Here is a 26,528-nt window from a genome sequence, read left to right as displayed (position 1 = left end):
TTACATTTTTTGTTCTGAAATAACAATATTACAGAAAAGTTGCAAAAATAATATGGAAAGTTCACATACATTCTTCACCTAACTTTCCCTAATATTCACAGCTTATATAACCATGGTACATTTATCAAAATGAGGAAAATAACTGGGGTAATACTAAAAACGATCTCAGATCATGTTTTTCCACTAACATCCTTCTTCTCTCCAGGATCCACTTTGGGATCTCATTGGATTTAGCTGTTGGGTCTTTTAGTATCTCTCCTCCAATTTGTGACAGTACCTCAGTCTCTCATTGTCTTGTGAAAAAAGGTTTTAATGAAATCTATATGGACATAATGAAATACATATGGACATAAAAAGCAACATCACTTCCTCTCTTCTGAAGTGCATAAGAACCTAAATTTAAAAATCTATTTTTTTCTTTAAAAGATTACAAATGTACCATAAATTAATACAATGTAGAAGTCATAAAGTAAAAAGCACGACCTACCCCAGAGATAGCTACTATTAAGAGTTTGGAGTGTACTCTAATATATTTTGGTTGTGTGCAGGTATGGTTTGTGTGTATATTGTGAGATCATAATGGGTATACTGTCCTATAACTCGTATTTTTCATTCAGACGCTGTGTTCTCTTAGTATCTTTCGCTGTCATCAAATACATCTCTATTTCATTTTTTTTTTAATGGCTACCTTCTTCTTAATAATATGACTTTTATTTTATGAGACCATTCTCTTATTGATAGCCTGCTAGGTTACCATGTTTTTCCAGTTCTACAAAATTCTACACTGAACATCCTTATATATGTATTGGGCTGTCTGCGGTTATTTCTGTGAGATGAAATTGCTGAATCAATGACAATAAGCATTTTTTACTTTCACAATTACCAAATTACCCTCTAGTAATTTGTATCTCAACATATGCTCCTTCGAAGAAGGTTGAGTGACATGCTTAACTTTCCAGCAAAGCTGTGAATAGAACTATTCTAATCTTTTAACAATGGTTTGGATTGGGGAGTCGTTGTGTGGGTATTTAACTATACATTGTGCTCTCTACAGATCACTGTTCTGCTTTGTTTTTCTTTTGTAATACACACATAGATAAAATATATCATTTAAACAAGAATGATTTTAAATGACTTAATCTTTGAAATTTTTTAATTCAGCTTGATATAAAGGCATGACTATGAAGAGGTCTAGGCAAAAACATGAGGGGCTCATGAAATAGTTTTAGGAGGCTCTCTCTGCATCTTAGATTTCAGGGTGGTGATAGAATAGGAAGAAATGTTCAAGAAGTAGAGGTCTAGGATCATAAATTATTCTTTATACTTATGTTGTTAGATGTTGTAATTGTTTTTGAAGGTGAGTGTTTTACATTGTTGATTTTCAGATTTTCAGAGATTATAATCAGAGAATATGGCCTATTTCAGGTTTTTGGGGCATTTATTAAGCTTTTCTTTGTCCCAAGTACATGATGAATATTTGTAAAATGTTCCATTGGTACAAAAATAACGTATACTTTCTGTTCATACAGCTGTTAAATCAAGTTGATTATATTATTCATATCATTTTTATTTTTATTTTTCTCTACTTAATCTGTCAAAAATTTTAAAACAACTTTAAAGATAGTTTAGCATTTTAATTTTTCTTATAATTACAGGAAAATTTTTTTTTTTTTTTTTGAGTACCGGGGATCGAACTCGGGTCCTTGTGCTTGCCATGCAAGCGTCGGAATCACTAAGCTAAATCCCCAGCCCGATTACAGGAAAATTTTAATAATTTCAAAAATAAATTGTTCTTTATAGAGATATGCATTAATAGCGAGTAATGTAGATTTAAGCCTGGTTCTTGTGAGAATTCTGTGGTCTTGAGAAGTTGTATTATAATTCAGTGTCACTTCTTACACAGAGATTGAGGGACAAGGGAAAAGACTGCTAATCCTAGCATATCCTTTTGAAATAACTAAGGAATCACTAAATTATTTTTAATACTGGTGTGTGGCTGTGATGCTAGAAGTAGACAAATAAGAATGCTAGCTACTGCAGAGAAACCATAAGTCAGATAATAGGGTGGTTTGAGAAAAATTAAATGATCCTTGATTTCTTATATCATCTAAAGTGGTGCTGGGAGTTGTTATAGTTTGGATAAGTTTTGTTTGTTTTGTTTTGAGGCAGGGTCTCACTTTGTAGTTCAGACTGGCCCTGACCTCACTGTGTAGCCCAGGCTGGCCTCGAACTCATGGCAATCCTCCTGCCTCTGCCTCTCAAGTGCTGGGATTATAGGTGTGCACCACCACACCTGGCTGGATAAGTTTTATATTTTCACCTTATTAGGGCATTTTAGGGGTTTTTTTGTTTGTTTTTGTTTCTTGCAGTACAAGGGATTGAACCCGGAGCCTTCACGCTTAGCTACAAATATCCTCAGCCCTTTTACTATATTTTGAGACTGGATCTTGCCAAGTCATTACATTTGCCCTGGCTGGACTCAAACTTACAGTCCTTCATCAGCCCCAGAGTACTGGAATTACAGGCATGCAGCTGGCTCACCTCAGAATTTTCCAAAGTATTTTCATCTATCTATCTATCTTATCTATCTATCTATCTATCTATCTATCTATCTATCTATCTTTCTCTCTTTCTCTCTTTCTCTCTTTCTCTCTTTCTCACTTTCTCACTTTCTCTCTTCTCTCCTCCCCTCCCCTCCCTTCCCCTCCCCTTCCCTTCTCTTCTCTTCTTCTCGAACTTGGGACCTTGCACTTGCGAGGCAGGCTCCAGAACCACTGAGCTAAATTCCCGGCCCTCATTTTTCTATTTCTATGATCTGTATTTTTGTAGGTGAGGGAGGTTATATGTATATAATGTCTTTTGTTTTCTGTTAGTCACTCTGCACGTATACATCATAGCTCCAGTTACATATTTCCAACCAATATAACAGGTCATCTTTCCAGACACGTGGATTGGTAAAAAAGATAGAACACTGGAAATGTAGGCCCTCCCCAAAATGTCCAAGATGTATAAATCTCCTCACACAAGTCTTACTGTAATGATTAGTAATAACGATCAATGTAAATATTAAGGATATTTGGCATATTGTCAACTCTTAACAGTGAGCTTTAAGAAGACAGCCAAAGAACCTGCCCTTTACAATAGTTTGCTCATTTGTTGTTTTCTCTCTATTCCTTAAACCTACCTTCTTCTAAAGAAGAGGTAGAATAGGATATAAAAACATAACAAGAACAGGATAATATTTTCATTTTATATAATACTGAAGTAAAATAACAGCTTGACCTTTGACATTTGAATATGGTTCCAGGTTATTCCAACTAAAATATAATTTTATCTTGTCTTATTGATAAACTAAATTAATTTGTGTCTGTAAGATTTGTGTATTTGTGTCTATAAGATTTATTCCTATGTACTTATCTCTCTGTAAAAGATATACAAGCAAATCAACAGTTTTTTAAAAACACAATTAAGGATGGTTATTTTCTGATTAACTAGTTTTCTAGTTAAAATGAGAGCCAAGAAGTACTGTTTACTTTAATATTTAGAAAACATGAATATTTCAGAAGCAGTCTCCCAAACCCCAAACTAGAAAACTGTTATAAGGCTCAGTTATTCTAGAATGGAATTATGACTTGGGAACTGCTCCTGTGCCCTTCTCTTAAACTATTTAAATCATTGTGTTCTGCCACTGAAGAATTAAATCATTGTTATTACATTAATGTAATTAATGTTATCACATTAAGATTAATCTGAATGTTTACTGTGTGCCAGGGACTGCTCTACACCTGACATGTATCGTTTCATGTGACTGTCATAGAAACTATGGATGAAAGTAGTCATGCTGCATTATATGAAATAAAACTGAGATTTGGAGTGAAAATTATTTTCCCAAGATCATGTGGCAAGTGAGTGATAGCACCCAGAACTGAACCTCACAACCTTGCTTTTAATCACTGATGCTAAATTGAAGACTGATATCTTTCTCTTACTCCATGACAAAAGAGGCAGCTAACTATGCTCGTTAATTCTTGTTAGGAAGTGAACAAACAACACAACACCAACTATTAAAAAAACTGCAACCACTGCCAGGGTGGTGGCACACACCTGTAATCCCAGCACTTGGGAGGCTGAGGCAAGACAATTACCATGAGTTTGAGACCAGCCTGAACCATACTAAGTTCAAAGCCATCCTGAACTACATATCAAGACCCTGTTTCAATAAACAAAGAAAAAACTGCAATTAAAAAAAAAGTACCAAGAAGCTCTGAAAAAGAACATTGGACATGGAAAGGGAGATGAACTTGTGTCTGGCTCAGTTCTTCAGCTCATGGATCACTTTCTTAATTAGCCTTTCTTTATCACATTCTCTTCATTTGTGTCTGTTAGAGCACTGAACTTATTGTTGTAATTATCATATTACAGTGATTATAAGGTGTAGCTCTAATTTTAATATTTTTTAAGTCTAGATACAGCTTGATGATGACAATTAGCATTTTCCTTAATTACTGATACATAAAGCAAGGGTGCAATTTATAATTGGTAACACCTTGGATTTGATGAAATGCAGTATTCATTTGTATGTCTTTTGAATAGCTTACACCACTTCCATAGTTTTAAGTAGCAGGTATACACAATGATTTTCTGTGTTTTAGCTTCCCCCTTTGAAAGCTGTAGTCCTGTATGTTGAACTTAATTTTTTTCTTAATGTCACAAGGATCATACACTTAACATGTCTACTCTCCGAATCACTTTGTCTTTCTAGTGGTCCCTATTTTCAGTAAATGACATCTTCATTTGTGTATTTGTGAAGCTAAAATGGGAGAAGTTGCACTCCCTGAGGTTGAGTTCCATTTCTGTCTGTGGTAGTTATGTGAGCCTGCAGGAAGTGTGTCTCCTTTACTCTTCATCTGTAAAGTGGAGAGCACAACAATACCAACTCTGAGGATTGTTAGGATGACTAAGGCACTGAGTCAGTGTTAGCTGCCACGAATCTTCATTATACCTGTCTGTGACCTCTCCTTGCTCTGCACATGTAATTCCTCACAGATCCCCTGATAGGTAGGCCCTTCAAAATATCTCACATTTGCTGGCTGTGGTGGTGCACACCTGTAATCCTAGCACTGAGAGGCTAGGGCAGAAGGATAGGATCACCATGAGTTCAAGGCCAGCCTGAGCTACATAGATTTCAACGCTATCTTGAACTATATAGAGAGACCCTGTCTCAAAAATCCCCAAACAAAAAACAACAGCACAATCTTGAATCTATCACTTTTTATCTCACTGCCTCTTCTCTAAGCCTCCATTTCTCTTACCTGTAGTAACTAATCTTACAGCTTCTTTTTTTCCATCTTTAACGTCAGAACCGTCCCTTAAATCAGAGCACACCACTTCTTAAAATCCCTTCGAACATTGAGTATGATCCCCCAACTCCTTGCTAGGGTTTGTCTTGTTCTCTGTTTTCTGCCTGGCTTCTGCCTACTTTTCCAGGCTCTTGTTTGCCACTCTGTCTTGCACTGTCACTCATCTCCCCCAAGACTAACTTGTGCTCAGCCCTGAGGGTTCAGTTCAGATAGCACTTCCTCAGACACTTTCCTTGGTCTTCCAAACTAAGGGTCTTTGGTTACAGGGTTTTGTACTGGATTTATACCTTTACATTTGAAGATAATTAGTTCCTTCCCAATGGAAGCAAAGGAAGTTAAGTGCTTTCCCCAAAGCCATAGCTAGTTGTGTCAGAACTGGAATGCCAGTCCAGGACTGGCTAGCTCTAGAGCCATGTCCTTTCTGTGCACCTTTCTTTCTTGCATTGAGGGCAGGAAAGAGATCTGAATCAATGTTTGAGGGTTTAAAACATAGTCTCATTGCACTTGCTTTCCACTTACCCTTCAAGATGTTCCTTAAAACATCCATCTTTCCAAGTCTTTACCCCTCTCAATAAATTGTAACCCCTTGGAAGTAGGACTTGGTTTTTATTGTTATTTGTTTGGTGCTGGTAATTGAACACATCCCCAGCCAGAATAATTTTTTAAAGATTATATATTGTCTACTTAGCACTTAAAGAAAAACATTTAATATTTTAAACTATTAATCAAAAAGGAATTTAACACCATCTTCCATAGTCTTTAATATCATCTTCCATACTCTTCAATCGGTGACCAAGTACATTTTGCTTACTTATTTTGAGTAGAATTTAAAAGTGAAGTTAATAATTTATGTTTGAATGAATTATTATAACTATTCTCTTGGAAAAGGAATTGACCTTGAGTATTTTTGCTTTCCTTCAGGAATTAAGTGATCTACAGCGTGATCCACCTGCTCACTGTTCCGCTGGACCCGTGGGAGATGACTGTAAGCTTTGCTTTACTGCAAGGGTGTTTAATAGCTTTAAAAGTACAGGTGTGAACATTTGTGAGTAACCCCCAAACTCCTCTGTTTGTTTCAGTGTTCCACTGGCAAGCAACTATTATGGGGCCTGTAAGTATGCTTCATATATGTGACACTCATCCCCATGGCCGTGCTTTCTTCTTGCTTCTTCACCTTTCATCAGATGTTTGTGACTAAGGAGGAATTTCCTTGTAGTCTGAATCACCCAGGAAGCAAAATGCGAGTAAGGGTTTATGATGCTTCTCTAAAGCACTGGTGGTAAATACTGGGGTCACTGTGATGTTTTCCATTGTCAACACCTTCATCAGTACATACAGAAATGGAACACCACAATTTGCAAACCAACTGTGTGCTTACTTGTTTTTTTTAAGACACAAAGGGCCAGTCCATAACCAAACATAGTTATTCTCATATCCTCATAGATGAGAGAATGTGGTTAGATTTTCATTGCTAGAAATGTCTAACCCAGTAATGGAATTCCAGCAAGTAATAAGCAACAGTTTGCCGTAAGTTTCATCACTGCTCCCCACGCCCCCTTACTGGGAATTGAACTCGGGACCTTGCGCTTGCCAGGCAGGCATGGCACCACTGAGCTAAATCCCAGGCCTTCATCACTGTTCTTATCTGTAAAAGAGAATTGACAAATACTGCAATGGGTTCATCTTTGATACTTTTTGAGTTTACTTTTACTTTTGTAGCATTGTCTTAACATTCATGACTGAGCTGTAATTCGTATGTTTTGCTGCCAGCCCAGGTGGTTTGGACCACTGGTGGTACATATATGACTGTCCCATCAGGCCAATTTTTATTAATTTTATTAGTAAAAAGACCTATAAAAGTAATTAGCTCCATTTGTACCACAAGTGGAACAAGCTGCCTGATGGGGCAGTCACAGATGTACTACTGGTGGTTCAAGCCAGCAGGAACATGTTAAACACAGAATTACCTACTGTTTTATAACTGGCTCCTCCTAATACTTGTTATCTTTGTTAACATTATTTCTCTCTACACATGACAGTGATGGCTTGAAATGGACTTTCTATGAGCAAAAATCTGATTGAATAAGAGTGCTCACTGTCAGCTCAAATCTGCTTTCTGGGTGAGAGTACCTCAGTAACTTATTTTTATGCACACCACTCTCTTCCTTCCTCCCCTGAAGGAGCTTTATCTATTAAGTTATGGAATTTTTAACCATATTGCCTTCTGTTTAATTAAAAAAAAATGTTTACTGAGTTTCAAAGTAAGATTCCTGGAGGGTTATCTTAAATTGCTAAATTGTTGGGCTGGGGATTTAGCTCAGTGGTTTTGCCGCCTGCTGCGCAAGTGCAAGGACCCGAGTTCGATCCCCGGTACCATAAAAAAAAAATTGCTAAATTGTTATATTTAAGAGTAAAAGTACAAAATACAAGGATATGAAAAAATACAATGAATGTTTAAAGTTTAAAAAGGTGTTACAGTAAAAGACACATTTCCATTAATCTCCCTCAAATATACCCCCTCTGCTTGAACACACTTAGTTCTGAAAATCCTCTTTCATGAATGTCTTCAATTCCACTGTCATGCCTGCCTAAGTGTCCTGAATTGATTCAAAACATGTGTCTTTCATGGTTATTTTGACTTTGGGGAAGAGCCATAAGTTGCAGGTGCCAGATCCAGTGAATAAGGTGGATGAGGACACAGAGTAATATTTTTACAAGCCTCCCATTCCCTTGGGTGGCACTTGCCAGCAGCATTCACCGTGTTCTTATTAGACCTCATAATGATACTCACAAAAGAGGATTTCCACAACTGATTCGGGAAGTGCAAGAACGATGGGATAAGTGTGTTCAAATAGGGAGGAGGTATTTGGGGCAGGGATTAATGGTAATTTCTGCTTGTTTTTCATTACTTACTAAGAACCTTCAGAATGCTATCATTAAAGGCCTATCCTTACCATTTGAGTGCTAGCCCTTCATAAATATTTCTTGTGTGAATCACATAGCAAATGATTACAATTGTGATAACCTCCCTTATTTTACTTATGTTTACTTATTATTTACTTATTTTTACTCCTAAGGGCTCTGTAGAATAATTTGAATATGTAAGCAGACCATATTTATCATTGTAATTTGTTTACATTTTCTACATTCCTTGTAATTTTTTATAAACTAGAATTAAACAACATATGTAGTAAGAATAATTATACAATACAGTCCTCTAATATGTAGGCAGAAACTAAAGGGAGGAAGTAATGACAGTCTTTGCTTTTATTACCAGAATATTAATATAACAATATATTTAATTGAATATGAAGAGATTAAAATAGAATTTTAGGTATATTTTGCTGTCATTTTCTTTTTCTTTTTTTTTCTTTGGTACCAGGGATTGAACTCAGGACTTTGCACTTGCGAAGCAGGCAGCAGCACCACTGAGCTAAATCCCCAGCCCTTTTTTGTTTTCTTTAACCTGTCTTTACTTTACTTGGCAATGTTATGAATATTTCTAAATGGTCATTTTTTAAGTGACCAAATTTAAATCTTTTTTCTAAAGTTGATTTTTAATTTGATAGTACTATGAATATTGAATTTACTTAATTTGGGACTTTTTTGTATTTTCTACATTATTTTATAAACTTACTAAATTGAGTTGAGAGATAAATTAGGTGTCATTTAGCCATTTCTTTTGCTAAATTGGGTCTCTTCTCTATTCTGGGCCCTTATATGACCATCAGAATTTAAGGTTTATAAGTAAAAAGGTAAGTACATTACTTGCCAGGATCCTTTATTTATACTGATTACTGCTGTGGAAAATTATCTTTTCTCAAAGCAGTCTTCACATGTACTGATCCTAAAAATTTTGTACTCATGAACAGCTTTGTTTAGGCAAATCACGCCACTATGTGTGTTTTTTGTTTTGTTTTAAACTTTATGATGGCATGATTGTTGGAAAATCCTCCTTCGTACCTGAAAAGGGATTCTTGTTCTCAAGATAAATGATTTGAACTCATGACTCAATGATTGCATTATTATCAAACTGATAATATTTGATAAAAGCATTTAAAATATGGTATTTTTTTCAAATATAATATTTGGGGAAAATCATTTTAAGCTATTAAATAAATTCAGTAATCAAACATTGATACACATTGTTTTGTTATTTCAGCCTGATAGCGCATACCAAGGTGGAGTCTTCTTTCTCACTGTACATTTTCCGACAGACTATCCTTTTAAACCACCAAAGGTATTTTATTTTTGTGATTGATGTGACTCCTATGTCAGGGATTTTACTCTTTTTCCAGAGATGATTTCATGATGTCAAGACCGTGGGTACGTTAAACATGCTCGAACTGTTCTATAAAGCCATTAAATCAAAAATATGCTTTCTCACTCAAATACTGTATCATATTTGTAAAACGAAAGAACAGTCTGTATAAATTAGTTTCTTGGTTTTTAAAAAAATTAGATATAGGTAATTAGGGAAGTCTTTATAGTCAGGAATCAAACTTTTCTATACAAGGGATTATCTTTCCAAAGTTGACTTTTTCTTTTAAAGTATTCAATAAATGTTCATTGAGCATCTACTCTATCCTTCAGTGGGGGATACAAAAGTAAAGAGGTCATAGTCTTTCATTTAATGCGTAGGAGAGATAAGAACATATTCTTATTAGATTTAATGACCTCTAAAGATTTAGGAAGCAAATGATGGGGATACCAACCAAGGAAGAAAAGAATGAACAGATCTGTCACTCAGGAAAAATTATGTTCGATTTTTTTAAACACTTGATTAAAATCATATATATTACATATGACAGCAGTTCCTGGGGAAAATTAGGAATTTTGGTGGATTTCTTAGGACAGACAACAAGCTGAGGCTCTCAACTTTGCCCTGAAACAGGGTCAACACCCTGTGTTTAGCTCAAGTTGCCACTTGCAGATGTTACTGATAGTCAAATGAAGAAGAGGAATACTTTGAGGTATTATGAAAACCAAGCTAATGGCTCTAGGTGCCACTCAACCAGTCATAACAGTAGTATAGACTTACTTATTTTACACTCCAAAATACTTCTCAATACTTTGGGGAGGAAACAGAAATGGAGTTAATTACTTTTAAATACTCAGTTGCTAGAACTACTTACAGCCCAAAGCTATTCAACTTGCATAAATGAATTTCTCCTCTAAGGGTGTGTAAAGTTGAAGATGTTTTGCCCCGGAGCAAATTCATTCTATTATGTTCTTAATTCATGGATTATCACTGTTCTGTTGTTTTCTTTTTATGTTTAGATTGCTTTCACAACAAAAATTTATCATCCAAATATAAACAGTAATGGAAGTATTTGTCTTGATATCCTGAGGTCACAGTGGTCACCAGCTTTGACTGTATCAAAAGGTAATATCATCTATCCAGTGTAGAACCATTGATAACAGCAAGACAGGAAAAATGCAGTATAAGTATCTAGAGACCAGTGTTTTAAAAAGACCAGTCTACTGTGCTTTCTCCTGTTTTAATTTTGTTTTGCTCTTACATAACTCTGGCTTTTACATTTAGCTTTTTGGGGGGTGTGGGATGTGGATGGGCAAATGTAAATGATAAAATGAGAAGAGATTTAATGTTAGAACTGGAAACTTGAGAATAACCCTATTGACCATTACCCTTTTAGCTTGGATTTTGAGTTTTAAAAAAAGAGAGAAAGAGATAGTATTAAAAATATTTGGGATCCAGTTGTCCCATTTATTGAATGGAACTATATATTGACAGTAATGAGCAAAACTTTATAGCAGTTTTACTTCATCCCAAAAAAAACCAAAACCAGATTTGGCTAATGAATGTTTAGAAAAGAAAGACATACCGTATTTTATACTTTACAATAATGCAGTAAGATAGGATGTTAAAGTGTAAATTTTAAATAATCAGTAGCATCCTTATAATGACTGGCACGTAATCCAAGCTGAATCTCAACTTTCACAAATGTGTTACATTGTTTGCTAAATTGTCAGTGCTATGCATTGGACCTCGGAAGCCAATTTTGTTTTATTAGCCAAAACTACTGTGCCAGCACTGTGTGTCTCATTTCTTTGATCCAAGAGAACTTGACAGTTGGAAAAACACACTTGAGATTAAAAGTATCTGCCCCTGAAGTAACCACTGTATTTTCCCTTTTTATAAAAATTCAGGAAGATTATTCTCTTGAAGGATTCATGGGAAGAATCTGTGGTCATTTCTCTTTTTTAAATAAATGCTTACCTGACTAAATAACTTTTTAAAATGATAAAGTTTATATGAAGCAGGGTTTGCAGCCATAACCATTTTAAGTATCAGGTAAATAATAAGGATAATTATTTAAAACTGGAAGTTTTCTGACCTAAAACGTTCATATAGATTCTAGTTTCCTTTTTTAAATCTTTCACGTAGTGAATCTGTTGTGCGCTGAATAAAGGATTCTGTGGTAAATGGTGTGCAAATTAATGTACTCTTTCCTAGAATGGTGTCACAAAATGAATGTCATTTGGCATGAACAGCTAAGTCCTTATCATTTAAAAGAAATGGCAGACTATCAGATGCTGAGTACTTCTGACATTGGTAGCTTTTTCACAAAAAGTAATTAGTGTCCTTGGCTTCTGGAAACTGCCCTTCAAGAATTTAAACAGCCTCAGTGTCCTCATATGTAAAATGGCATTATGATAGTGCTAACAGTGGACTCTCGAGTTACGACTGCCCTGACATACAAACAACTTGGGAGTACGACTGGAATTTTAGTTTCTCTCCCACTCTCTCTCTCTCTTTTTTTTTTTCTGGTACTGGAGATTGAACTCAGGACCTTGTGCTTTCGAGGCAGGTGATGGAACCACTGAGCTAAATCCCCGGCCTGGAATTTTTAGTTTTAACTTGCCACCAGAGTCTTGAGTTATGACCCGAACACTGGCTGCTTGTGCTTCTAGATGGTCTCAGATTCAGATTTAACGCTTAAAGAGTTCTGGAAGGAACATTACAACATCCTTTCCCATGTGGGGTTGAGAAATCCTGGGCCAATGTCTCTCTAAGGATACTGAGATCTGCCTGCAAGAAAGTATGGCCTAAAATTATACAGGAGAGAGATTTTGAAGGCTGTGTAGAGGAGCCTGATCGACTTGAGTTACAATCAGCCCTCCCTCACAAATTAAGTTTGTAAGTCAAAGGTCCACTGTGTTATATACTCCAGGGTCACCCTGCATCTGGCACATAGTGAGCACTCAGGTCAATGTTAACTGCTACTTTTTTCTTTACCTTAATCATTTGGCTTATTTGGATGATAGTAGAATCAGGGCAAAAGACTCATAGCAGCAGGAGTGAGGAGATGAGGAATTTCATGCTTGCTTAGGCAGCTCAGACCTCACTCGTTTATTTGTTCTTTTTTCACTTAATTCTACATGTGTTATTTTGGTTTTTATCATGAGTTCAGTCTGAAAGCATTCTGAAAATATAAGTGAGCCCAGAAAAATCTACCCTGTCAGTTTAATAAATAAGGCTTCCAGTTTTATTGGAGAGGATATATATATTTTTCCCTTGGTCCTTGACACCATTCCCCTTTCTTTCCTTCATACCCCTAGTATTAGGGATTGAAACCAGGGCCTCCAGCATGCTAGTCAAGTGCTCTACCACCAGACCACACTTCTAGCCCGCATTTAAGAGTAGACTATGCCTAGAAATTCACCTTTGAACTGGAAAGAGTAGGAAAAGATAAAGGAATATAGTATTGGAGAAGAAAGTGGAAATGGGAGGTTGTTTCAAAGGTTCCGTGCACCCCTCAAAAGAAGTCATGTGCATGTGAAGCAGAAAAAGAGGACCAGAGTTTTTGTTCCCTCCTGTTGTAGATAAAAGTATAGCTGTTTCCATCAGTATTTTGACATAGGATAGCAAAAGTGTTTTTCAGTTTTTGTTTGTATTTTTTAAATACACAAGTTATGTAATGATCACATTATTTTTAAATGCATGTAATACAAATAAAGTACATAGAATAAAGGATTAATTTTTTAAAACTTTGCAAATCTTCCTTTTTTTAAATAGTCCATGCTTAACCAAAGTAAAATGGAACATGAGCTCAATGTCCAAAATGTTTTGAACTGTTAATTATAATTTGATTGTTTTGCAGAGCATTCACTTGGAAAGGTTGTTCATAACTACTTTGGAGGTTCACATTTTTGAAATAAAAAATTCAAATAGAGTTTGAAACTTCAAAGGGAATATTTTCTAATTATATATATTTTATGATAATTTTACAATTTTGAAAATCAGTGTTACCTACCAAAGTTATTATAAAATGTAATTTGATGTTTTCATTTTATTTTTTGTTACAAGTTCAGTACCTATATTTAGTAAAATTATTTTCATGTGTAAAACTTTTATAAAGTAGAAGGATTGTTATCTAATAAAGTGTTCTCTTTTAAATCTAGTTTTATTGTCCATATGTTCTCTACTTTGTGATCCTAATCCAGATGACCCCTTAGTACCAGATATTGCACAGATCTATAAATCAGACAAAGAAAAGTAAGTGTTTACTTCTGTTAGTTTCCATTTGGGTGTATCTCTGTACAGTCTGCCAAGACATGGATATTATCCGTATATTTTTAAATATATTTGATTATCCCTAAATTAAATTTATGTTTTTTAGTGAAGTAGACCTTTCTTTTTAAACTAAATCTTTTTATAGAAAACAATTTGTTTCCATTTATTGTTTAGTAGTACGTGTTCAGCATTTGCACAATATCTGTACATAATTCTAGGCAATAGATTAAAAATGAAAGAATTTAGTGTTCGGAGAGGATTATATATTGTATTCTCTGTCTCCTGCTGGGAAGGGAATTTAGCTCTTTACCCACTCAGACCAATCTGTTTTTAAGCTGCCTGAAAACTACTTGATCATAGATTATTTTGCAGATAATACTCATTCAGACTTGGCTTTTGTAGATTTCTATTATAAGTTGGTCTCCATGTTTTGTTTTTTATATTTTAGATACATTTTCATATGGCTTAACAGGAAATTCATGAGTTAAAAAAATAATTTTTTTTCTATTTTATCTCTGCATGAGTCTATGTCATACTGACTCAATAATTTGTATAGGTATGATTATTGCAAGTAAGCATGAGAAGGGCTGGGTGTGATGGTGCATGCCAGTAATCCCAGCTGCTTGAGAGGCTGAGGCAAGACAGTTACGAGTTTGAGGCCAGTTGGGGCAACATGAGACTCCATCTCAAAAAAAAAAAAGGCACGAGAAGGTAGAATATATAGTTCTCATAGACAGTGCTTATAAAAGACTAGATTTGTATGTTTTACTATATCCCTTTGTATGCCTACAGATACAACAGACACGCAAGAGAATGGACTCAGAAATATGCAATGTAAAAGCAAAAACAACCTTTTCATATATAACAGTACTGTAAAATCTAGATTTTTTTCAACATTAGCAGTAAATTGAGCACTGTTTACTGTTTCATTGTACCATGAAACCCTTTGATTTTAACCCATTTTAAATGTGTTTCTGGAGCAAGACAAAAACTTCCAAAAATACCCTTAAGACTGTGATGAGAGCATTTATCATTTTGTATGCATTGAGAAAGACATTTATCATGGTTTTTAAGAAACTTGGACATCTGCATCTTCAGCTTACAAGATCTACAATGCAGCTGAAAAGCAACCAAATTATTTTTTGCTGAAACTAAATGTTTTTACATGAGAAATACTGTATGCGTTGTCTGAGATGTCACTTTTATAAATCTGTATTCAGATTTCATTCTTTGTTAGCTCACTTTATAATTTGTATTTTTTTACTGTATAGACTAAATATATTCTATTTACGTGTATGTCAACTCATTATGTTTTTCCTGTGAACAGTATTGAAAAACTCCAACAGCTGATAATTAAATGAATTAACTGTGTCTTCCTTGTCTTAGGATATTCTGTAGATTGATTGCAGATTTCTTAAACCTGAATGATCTTTACACTGTAATTCTCAGTATACTGATTATGGAGAAACACTTGTTTTGATTTTGTTATACTTGACTTAACTTTATTGCAATGTGAATTAATTGCACTGCTAAGTAGGAAGATGTGTAACTTTTATTTGTTGCTATTCACATTTGAATTTTTTTCTGTATAGGCAATATTATATTGACACCTTTTACAGATCTTACTGTAGCTTTTTCCATATAAATAAAATGCTTTTTCTACTATTTGTCTTGATTACTTAAATAAACAAAAATTACTTTATCTGTAACTAAGGACCAAAACTCTATATAAAATTCCACATGAAAATTGTTTCCAAACTGAAAATGAGGTCTATTATGTTTGGTATTAATCACCATTACTACTTATATATAAATTTGTTTTAGATTAGCATCTCTTTGCTAAATTGTCTGTCTGTAAGATGATTTACTTTGTCCCCTTGCTGTAGATGAGAATTTAAAAGAAGTCAGGGTTTCTTTTGGCTCACATCTAAGATGGATTATTTCCAGAAGTACATTTCTTAACATTTTAAAAATCTAGAATTTCTAAAATAGAATGCCACCTGAATTTGAAAAAAAATCTATATTTTAGAAGTTACCCCAAAAAATTTTAAATTATGCTTCCCTCTGTTTTTATAAATTGATAGCTAAAAATGATTTAAATAAGCAAGTTGTCTTTCTAGATTTTAAAGATACAAAAAAGTTCTAATGTTTTAGCTTGGAAAAAGACATATCTTTAGTGTTTAGCATGTATATCAAACTTAAGTGTATCACTGTTAAATATAGTTGTAGCTTTTCTGATTAATACACTAGCTATAAATGTGTAAGAATCTGTGATGGGTGTAGTTATTAGCAAAACATTTAAGTCACTTGATTCTTTTATCTTACTCAGTATTATTAAAACAAAAACTTGTTAAGCAGCAAATTTCATTTTCTTGTCAGTGTGAGAACCTTAGACCACTTGCACAGTTCTGAAAAATCTCAGCTATTTCAACAAATACTACATTTTCCCCCATTCTATTCCTTCTTATTAAGATTTAAGTATAAATATTAGACCGTTTGACTGTATCCCACATGCTTCCAGATCTATTTTGTGCTTTTCTCTTTTTTTGCCCTCTCTGTGCTTTAGTTTGGAAATTTTGTGTTGACTTCTTAGTTCATTAATCCTATCTTCTCCTATTTCAATCTATTCACTCAATTTCAAATGTTGTTACTTCCAGATGTGTTTTATCAGTTCTAGAATTACCATTTGATTTTTAACATAGTTAAGTTTTTTCATGAGTTCCTACATTTGTATTATTTTTTTGAGCTTCTTAATCATAGTTACAGTGTCCGCATCACCTATACGTGTGCTTTTATGCAGTGTATAGAAACTCTAGATAATGACTTCTACCCTAGAGGCCTCATCATTGGCTCTGCTGGTCAGATAGCACAAAGATGATCATCTTTGCAATAAGGGCAACCAGGGCCTTGCACAGTTGAGGCTTCTTACAGTTTTATCACATTCAAACTGGGTCTGGTTTGCCCTTGTTCATACTGCATAGCCCTCTAGGACCACCTTTGTTTCCTTAACACACAGGACCACAGGAAATTCCACTCTGCTTTTCAGTATTTTAAATTCAGAGTTCTAGCCTTTCGTTCCTTGGCAATTCAGACTTAGGCCAACATCTGGAGAGGGAAACCAGCCATATGTCTTCAGCCTCTCAGACCTGCAATGTTACATTTGCTCTGTGCAATCACAAAAGCATTGTTATCAGATGGAGTAGGGACCAACAGTGTTTTCTAGGTTCTTACTGTCCTGTTCAATGAATTGGTCAGGACAATTGTTGAATGTGAAAGGCTATTGTTTATTTTAGGGCAAAACTAAGAAAAGGAGGAGGGTGCTGTGAAGGAAAAAGAGAAGATACACCCTGCAAGCTGAACGGACCGCTACAAGAACAAGAGGACAGAGGCTCAAAGTCAATTGCTGCTGTCTTTTTAGATCTTTGATAGTTGATCCAGGTGTCCCACATGAGCTCATGCTAGAAGATTGGCATCAGGTGCCACGTTTGATACGTTCTTGAGTCAGAAAATTGGTGCTGGGCCAGCACTCTGGGGGCAGAGGTAGGTTTGCTTTGAGTTCGATGCCTGCCTGGTCTACGTAGTGAGACCCTGCCTCAACAAACAAAAAAGAAAATTAGTGTCAGGTGAAAGGGTTGGCTTGATCTCATGTCTGGCTCATGGGCTTCTGCCCTGTGACCGTGGTTAACAAGTTTCTTCAATGGGCAGGTCGTGCCCAGTTGCTGCATCCATGCTGCCATGCCCTAGACTCCTACTCCAGCACTACCAGTTCTGTCATGAACAGTAATCATAGGTGAGAGGTCAAGCCTGAAGTTTCCACCTTTAGCCACATCCTAATCAATAAGTGCCCCCAGGGGAAAGAGATTGTAACTCATTAGTGTCAGTTCACTAGTGCTGATGGGCAAAATTACAATAATTCTAGTTTTGCAGATCTTCATTGCTTTTTATCTATGATTCTAGAATTAGGAAGTCCTCAGAAGCAGGACAGATTAGGACCACTCCTATCTGCTATTTGGAAAGCACTTTAGACAGAAAACTGACTGATGGGAAGTACAGAAAATGAAAATGAGGTATAGAGAGTCCCACAGCTCTGCTCTGGCCTTATTTAAACACTGTTTAAACATTTTTTCCTACCTGAGAGTGAAGCTCAGCTACCATGATTGGCTGAGACTGCTATTAGTTACAAAAGTATACTCCTAGTTTACGCTTTTGGTTAGTTGTACCCTAAGTTAGGTTGCAGTTCACCACCTAGGAGTTTAGTATGGAGGCAACCCTGGGTCAAATTTAGTTACATTTAACACCACTTGAATCTTAACTCCTGGTCTGTTCTTGAAGTCCCATTCTCCTGGCTTAGTCTTCTCAGCACTTTGAGAGAGCTGAAAATTACACTATATTTTTCAGAAGGTTAGGTTTTATTCATTTTTCCACAACTGAGGATTGAACCCAAGGCCTTTGCACTGAGCTCCATCCCCAGGCCTTTTTAATTCTTATTTTGAGTCAGAGTCCCAGTGACTTGCTAAGTTGCCCAGGCTGGGCTCAAATTTGGGATCTTCCTGCCAGAGTGGTGAAATTATAGGCATGTGCCACCATGTTGGGCTAGAAGTTTCTTTTTTTTTTTTTTTTTGGTACTGGGGATCAAACTTGGGACCTTGTGCTTGTGAGGCAGGTGGTGGTACAGCTGAGCTAAACCCCCAGCCCTAGAATTTTATTTCTTTAGCTTCCTGTCCAACAGATTAAGTCTGGCCTTGGAAACTACTGCAGTTGGATGTTGAGGTCCCTTAAAGTCTGTTTTGCCACTCCAGCATTGTACAACCACTAAAACTCTTACTTTTCTGTTCCCTACCATGGGCTTCTGCAGGAGGCCCCACTTCTCAGTCTTTAGCCTATACTGTATTACAGGAAAAAAATGACTACAGATATCCATGCTCACTTCTTGAGGAGTCTCGTAGATTCTCCAACTCTGTCACACCTTTTCAATTATAATTTTATAATTCTCTTCTGATTCTCAGTGGAACCACTACTTGGAAGCATAAATGCCTACCTCTTCAGTTTTGTTTTTCCACTGTACTGGGGAGTGAACTTAGGACCTTGTGCTTGTGAGGCAGGCGCGGTGCCACTGAACTAAATCCCCAGCCCCCTCTTCAGTTTTTTGGTTTTTGGAGGGTTTTTTGGTACCAGGGATCGAACTTGGGACCTTGCACTTTCGAGGCAGGCACTGTGCCACTGAACTAAATTCCCGGCCCCCTTTTTCAGTTTTTATGAGGGCACTATGACTCCAGCTTCCAGGCTTGCCAAAACATTCTGTCTAACCCAAATCTGATCTTGTGAGCCATCAGCTTTAAAGATTTTGACATCAGCAATAGTTTTGCAAAAAGACCTCAGAAAAAAAAGAGAGATGTTAATAACTTAGTTTTTGGATCCTACAACTTCAAATGGTAAAGTTCATTCTTCTCTGTTTTATATGTCAGGGGTCCTTCCCCTGGGTTCTCAGGTTCTTTCACCTTGTTTAAATCATCAACCAACAGATAGAGTACCGAGTTTTTAAGACTCACAATCTAACCTGCCTTGCACCTTCAGACTCAGTTGCCATTCCCAGCCTCCCACCAAACTCCCTGTAGTTCCCACTGACTCTCAGCCTCTCCCCACTTCCAGATTAGAGTGGTGCTTCTCATCTTCAGGCTTTGGTCAAATTTTTCATTCTGCCTAAAATGCCCTCTTCCCTTGTCTTTAAATCTAAATCCATTTCACTTCTTCTATCTTTACTTTTTAAGGAAATAAGTATCCCATCTCAGTGTTTTCATGATAGCCTGTGTGCATCTTTACAATTACCCCTACCATATCATGCTTAGTATCCATTAAGTGTGAGACCCTAATATTCTTTTCCAGTTTTCGAGGTTTTTTTGTTTTGTTTTGTTTTTGTTTGTGATACTGGGGATGGAACTCATGGCCTTCACACTGAGCTATGTCCCAGCCCCACCCCCTTTTAAATTTTAAGATAAGGTCTTATTAAATTACTTAGTTGCCCAGGAAGGGCTACAACTTGCAGTCTTCCTATCTCGGTCTCCCAGAGTGCTAGGATTAGAAGTGTGAGCCACTGCACCCAGCTCTTTTTGTGTTTTGACTCCTGGGAACCTAGAACAGTAATTAGCATATAAGCACTCAAATCTTTATTGACTATATGAATGAAGTCTTGGAAGATCCTTAGAATCTTAATTGGCATATTTAAGTAGGGAAGGCATTAATGAAAATAGGAGAAACCAAACCAAGGTAATAAAGTAGAAATAACAATAGAATTGGCAGTTCTATGTGCAATTAATTAAAAACATAGAGAACATAGATCCACTTGATATGATGGTCTGCGTGAAGTCAGTGCATTTTGCCAGCAAAGTGATATGATGAAATCATTTGCTTAAGGATATTTACTTAGAATGTGCAGTTTGAACTACAGTCTAAAACTAGACTCTTCAATCGTTAACCTCCATGTGCTTAACTGGTCACTGGAATCCTATCACTTGTACTTAGCAATGCCTTCATAGTGTAATCCGTGGCACTATCTTTGAAATCTCACCCCCTTTCTTGGATGATGGCAATAGCTACTTCTTTGATGTTTTCAGTTTCCTCACTCTCATCACTCATTCTTCTCCTACCAGCAAGTTTAACTGTGCCTCTAACTTGTCTAAGAAGTTGTTCTGCTATCTCTGCTAACAAAACTCCTTGGCACATTACACATAGTCCTTCACAAGCTAACCACACCCAACCTCTCCCAACCATTAACATTTCATACCACTCCTTTGCACATACATCTTTTTGTTGTTGTCATAGAGTTACCCTATGTATTCCAGGCTGGCCTTGAGCTCACTAGGTAAACCAGGCTGGCCTCAGACTCCAGACAATCCTCCCATCTCAGTGTCCCAGTGCTGAGATTACAGGTGTGCACCACCAAACCCAGCTCTTGTTTCCTTAAATATACTGTGCCCGCCTGTTTATCTGTGTAACAATATTTAACATAGTGCTTCTCTTTTCTGGAAAGCACCTCCACTTTTCCTCACTAAGAAAAAAACCCAAAACAGTTCAAATGTCACATATTCTACAAAGCCATCCCCTACTCTCCTAGACAGTTTAAACAGATGGATCATGCCTTAGTCATCTTTGTATTTTTAGAATTTATCACACAGTGCCTAACAGTACTGGCCTCTCCTAGGAACTGAGTTTGAAAAAGAATTATTACAAAAGCATGAATATTACTATTGTATTTTAGAAAAAATACAGACATATAAAGTAAAATATAAGTACCCCCACTCATTTGTGCATATTCAGATATAATCATCATTAAACCAAATTTTGTATTATTCTACAGTCTTTTTTTTTTTTTGGAGACAGGGTTGCTGTCTCCAAAAAGACAGTTCAGGCTGGGTTTGAACTCACTATGTAGTGCAGGCTGGCCTCAAACTCACAGCAGTCCTCCTACTTCACCCTCCCAAGTGCTGGGATTACAGGCATGCTAATGGTCTTTTTAATGTATGCTTATCTACACATATGTGTGTAACTTTTTTTTTCTTTTGAGACAGGATCTTTCTCTGTAATTCAGGCTGGCCTTGAACTCACTGTGTAGCCCAGGGTGGCCTCAAACTCAAGGCAGTCCTCCTGTCTCAGCCTCCTGACTGCTGGGATTACAGGTATGCAACACTATGCCCAGCTGTGTAACTATTTTAAATTCAAGCCTCATTAAATATTTGAATAATTAGATGAAAGAGCAAATAAAGGAAACTAGGATGTTATATTAACAATCCACTCAGTTAAAAAAAAGTCAAGAAAGAGTATGCAATAGAAAAAAATCAAGAATATGAGCAAGCTTAAACCTGAAACTTCATGATTAATATGCCTATATTGTACTTACATAGAGTAAATTATAATTTAAACGCTGCAAATGTGGATTTAAAGGGGGAAATTTTTGTTAACAAAATGCTAATAAGGATGATATCCTTGATATATTTAGCTCTCTAAATACCAGTTTTCAGACCTGTACAATAGAAATAATACCATTTTCCAGGATTTATGGAAGGTTTAGAGATAAAGTATATAAAACACTAGGCACATAATAAGGAATAAATTATAATTATCATTTGTATTGATCAAGTGCTTTATAATAATATTAGGGTGGACACAATGGGTTATATTGTCTTATTAATAGCATCCCATCAGTCTACTCATTATGGATTTCTTTCAGTCTCTCAGTCATCTTTCAGGACTTTCCAGTAACATAATTGAATTCAGGCTTATAAATCTGCATAAAATTATAGCTGTCCTTTTTTGCTTGTCCTATGTTCTGCTGACTCAGAATCAGCTTTAAAATAGAAAAGCTATGTTTATTTTTCATAATGCTTTACAACAGTGGCTAAAAATAATTCTGATATGCCCTTAATAATTAATCTGCATGCAGATTTTTTATAATTGAAAGATCATTTATAAACTAATTTATAGCTGGGAACTATTAACTTGCAATAGCTCTTTCTTCAAATTTCTGTTTCTTTTTTTACTTCTTGTATAATAATCTAAAAGGCAAACCCCAGTAATACTGTAAACCAAGGCATTCAGAGATTTCAAAAGTCATGGGTTTTTTTCAGTTGATCCAAAAATTTGTCAACTTAAGTTTTCAAAAGTTTGTTCTGAGCCAACATTACTTATAATGTCAAACATTTATTATTTCATACATTTACTTTCTTCCTCATAAAATGTCCAGGTATAACACAGTTGAGATGAAACTAGATCAAATACTGGTATCGTTTTTAACCATCACCTCAAGTGTTTGAGTGTCACAAATTTATTCAACCAACCAAACACAATAAATGGCACAGCATATATTGTAAATAAATCAAAACAACTGAGTGTAACAGAAAGACAAAGCAGTGGCACATAAACCAAAGCTAGCTGAGTACAAATGAATGACTGTCTGTTGCATAGCAAATAAACTGAAAATGGTTCCAAGTGAGACAGCATAATGGAGAGGTCACTGTGAAGGTGCCGACTGAGCCTCCTGCTGTCCTTTATTGTGAGGCTGTGAAGGTATGAGAGAGGGAACGAGCTGATGAGCTGGAAGTCCACTGCCACTGAGATTTGCCCCGTTTGGTACTGAATAGTTAATGATCATTTCCTCAAGTGTTTAGATGTAGGCTTTGCACACAAATTGTTTCAACTACAAAACTGACTGAACTTCATGAGAAACTGGAAGCTTAACCTGAAATGCAATTGAGTGTTTACATACACAATGATGCTAGTTTCTCATTCTTTTAAAGTTAAAACAGGGGACAAAAAAGGTGTGTATGGAAGGAGGGACAGTTACTAAAGCCAGCAGGGAGATGAACTACACAGTTATCTGGTATGATATGATGAAGTCTGATTAAATTTGGGTTATTGCAAAATACTGTTTTCCAGAATGAAAATCACAAAGATTTATTTTGTGAAAAAGTTTGCTAGGTATACTATTATCTCCAATTAAGAAAACATCCAATGCATCCCCCTTCTCCAAGTACAATAAAGCTATAATTTTGTCTGTAATTTTTGATCTGACATCCAGATCTTACATAATTTATATCTCAGAATCCTTTGGGCTAACACTGAAGATTGTAATAACCCCAAAGTACTCAATTACACTTTTTAAAAGAACGATGTTTTAAAACTAACTAGTCAGACATTAGACAAGTTATCAAATTTTTTCACAGTATCAAATTTGGCAAATTGGCATCAAAATAACATGGCACAAATCATAAAATTAAAACCATCAACCCAATTGTCTCCCCTCCTATCTTCATTCACATACTGGGTGACTGAGTAAAATGCATGAACTTTTATTTCAAGAGAGGAGCTAATCTTACAAGACACTTGACTAAATGACCATGAAGAAAAATAAGGCACTTTCTTTTCTTTAGACTTATTCCAATACTTAATAAAAAAGAAAGATAAAAAGGCTCTTTTAGGCCTTTTATTTCTTGACAACCACCAGAAAAAAATCATTTAATGAACTAAACGGTTTCTTTGTTCTTTTTCTTTTTTTATAACACTTGAAAGTATAAAATGCTACATTTCCAAGTATAGTAAAAGTATCTACTTTTTGTTCATTTCAATGTACTACACTTTTACCTACAATTTCATTACATGTATACAGCAAATAGGCAAACATGGTTTTTACATCCTTAATGATTATTTTCTATACAGGGAGGTTTAAAAAAAATGTTTGAACAGTTTGCCCAGTAATGTAATATATAATGCATGTACCTTGTTTATATATATATATATTTTTTTGTACCAAGGATCGAACTTGGGACCTTGCACCTTCAAGGCAGGCAGCAGAACCACTGAGCTCAATCCCTGGCCCTCTCATATATATATATATATATTTATTTATTTATTTATTTATTTTGTTTTCTTTTTTGGTACCAGGGATCAAACTCAGGACCTTGCGCTTGCAAGGCAGGAGGTGGAACCACTGAGCTAAATCCCTGGTCCTCTTATATATATATTTTAAGGAGGTGTAAAATAAAGTTTCAGTAATTTTTACTCAAATATTCATCTTTTTAAAAATAGTGTTGTAGTTTTGTTCTTTGCATTGCTTTTCAAAACTCATTCAGTTTTTTCTCATGGCACACTTTTCTTCTAATACTTTAAATTTTGGCAGGCAATATAAAAAAAGGCTGCAACTTTTGCCCTTTGAAGGCACTGTAGTGGCTAAACAGCATATCAAATTTTGAATACTTTTTGAAATCACTTCACCAATGACATTCCTGACCAAAGGTTCATGCATGATGTATCATCATACAGTACGTGTTTGTCTGATCAAAGGCATTATGGTCGGACCATCTGGCGTGGGAGTACGAAGGGTCGCTCTTGGAAGGACAGGTGCAGGCCCAGTAATGATCCTTGGGGCTGCCTGGGCTGTTGTTGCAAGAGAAAAGGCAAGGGCTGGTGATTTAATGGTGGCACCTCTGTAAGTGCCATTCAGAGTTGCAAGCTCCATTAGCTGCATCTTCTTCAGGCTGTCTTCTCCTTCTGCTGCAGGTACCAGTAATTGCTTCACTTCTTCAACTGCTCTCCTCAGTTTGATCTCTGCTCTGTTCTGAGCATCTTCCGCAATGATTAGTACATGTAAATATTCATTTAGATGCTTCCAATTGGCCCTGCCTCTATTTTGCTCCTCCTTCTTTTTATCCCTCATTGAGCCTTTACCTCGAACCATTATTTTACATTTGGTTTCTGCTTTGAGCTGTTTAGCTGTAAGTCCTCTTGGGCCAAGGATTCTCCCTACAAAATCAAAATCTGGGTATTCTTTTACAGGCACATAAAGTTTCTCTTGTAACTAAACAATAGGTCCCACAGCATCAGGCAATTCTGCACTCCTTTACTCTGTACTGCCATTTTAATGTGACATAATTTCTTAAACTCTTGATTTACAGAAAATAAACTAAGATATTTAATTGAATTGTAAAATGTTTCTCATATTGTTTCAGTGAATTTTTATATTTTTGTAATTATTTTGTGTTTATACGTTGTTCCCCTAATCAGACTGTGACCTCTTAGGGACAGTTAGAATGTTCTATCATTTTGTGCCCCTTCCAGTTTCTATTATGCTGCTATAGAATTGCAGTGTTGATAGTAAGATCTTATTTCCAGACATGTTTTACTTATAAATTCAGGATCACTTTGTGTGTGGGGGGGTAATGAGCCACATTCCCCAGCCTGTTTTTGAGACAGGAGCTTGCTAAATCACTAAGTTGCCCATAGTGGGCTCAAGCTTGCAATCCTCCTGCCTCAGCCTCCCAGAGTGCTGGAATAAGAGGTGTGACTAAGAATCACGCCTAAGAATCACATCTATTTATTGTTCTAGAGCTATTAGGGGATTACTCTGATTGTAGCTAGATTATCCATTATAAATTATTTATGGATTTTTCTCCTTTTGGTAATATTTTTCTTTCACTTGAGTGATATCCATGCATCTAACTCCACATTATTCAGCAGGGAATTTCTCTACCAGCAAATTATCCAGGCTTTTGGCCTGCTGCTATTTATTGGAGCTACTTTCTGTTTTACCAATATGTCGGAATCAATTAACCAAGACCATTACTTTCATACATATATTCTAAAATTGTACACTGATTTCATCTCTACACACAACTGTTTTTTCTGGTGGCAAATGATACCTCTAATAGAAAACTGTTATTTTCTATTGGTCTGAATTGATATAAAAATCATTTATTTTTACATTATCTATCTTCCATCTATCCAGCTGTCTGTCCATCACTCTGTTCTCTGTACTGTGATAAGTAGTAGGCGGGATTAAAAGGACACTGACGACCTAGTCCTGTCTTTAAATAACTTACCATCTCTCTCTTTTTTAAAAGGACTTTTAAAATTTTAGGCTTCTAATTTATTTATTTAGTTAGTTTTAGACCTTCTTTTTTAGTTTTTTAATTTTAATAAATTTTATTTTATCTCATCCCCCCTCCCCTTATACCCCTCCCTTTCCTATGTACAAAAGTTTTGTTTCCATTTTTTCCTTCTATTTTCACTTTTTTTCTTGTCCCTCCCTTCCTTTCTCCCTTCCTCCTCCCTTGATCCCCTTCCCATTTGAACATTTTCTT

At 35.8% G+C, this 26,528-nt stretch overlaps 1 protein-coding gene and 1 pseudogene across 4 annotated transcripts in view; one reads left to right on the top strand and one right to left on the bottom strand.

Annotated features, from left to right (window-relative positions):
- Ube2d1 (ubiquitin conjugating enzyme E2 D1) overlaps positions 1-15,564 on the top strand; it is a 34,141-nt gene extending 18,577 nt beyond the window's left edge. The window contains exons 2-8 of one of the 4 annotated variants that reach the window (XM_087184834.1): positions 3,772-3,905; positions 6,282-6,345; positions 6,440-6,604; positions 9,523-9,600; positions 10,641-10,746; positions 13,788-13,881; positions 14,692-15,564. In XM_087184834.1, coding sequence (XP_087040960.1) covers positions 6,506-6,604; positions 9,523-9,600; positions 10,641-10,746; positions 13,788-13,881; positions 14,692-14,737 — 423 coding nt within the window. In that variant the 5' untranslated portion in view covers positions 3,772-3,905; positions 6,282-6,345; positions 6,440-6,505 and the 3' untranslated portion in view covers positions 14,738-15,564. The remainder of the gene's footprint in view (positions 1-3,771; positions 3,906-6,281; positions 6,346-6,439; positions 6,605-9,522; positions 9,601-10,640; positions 10,747-13,787; positions 13,882-14,691) is intronic. The other 3 variants (XM_021239117.2, XM_004858305.3, XM_013077216.3) reach the window with 3 other exon arrangements.
- An 8,976-nt stretch (positions 15,565-24,540) lies between these two features.
- LOC101722254 (KH domain-containing RNA-binding protein QKI pseudogene) lies at positions 24,541-25,306 on the bottom strand (annotated as a pseudogene).
- Between the last annotated feature and the right edge of the window lie 1,222 nt (positions 25,307-26,528).

The sequence above is a fragment of the Heterocephalus glaber genome, unplaced genomic scaffold (genome assembly GCF_053883595.1).
Source record: "Heterocephalus glaber isolate CG9 unplaced genomic scaffold, H.glaber_assembly_v1.0 deba00001497, whole genome shotgun sequence".
NCBI classification, from domain to species: Eukaryota; Metazoa; Chordata; class Mammalia; order Rodentia; family Bathyergidae; genus Heterocephalus; species Heterocephalus glaber.
The sequence above is the reverse complement of the archived record's forward strand: the minus strand, read 5'-3'. Positions and strand labels throughout refer to the sequence as shown.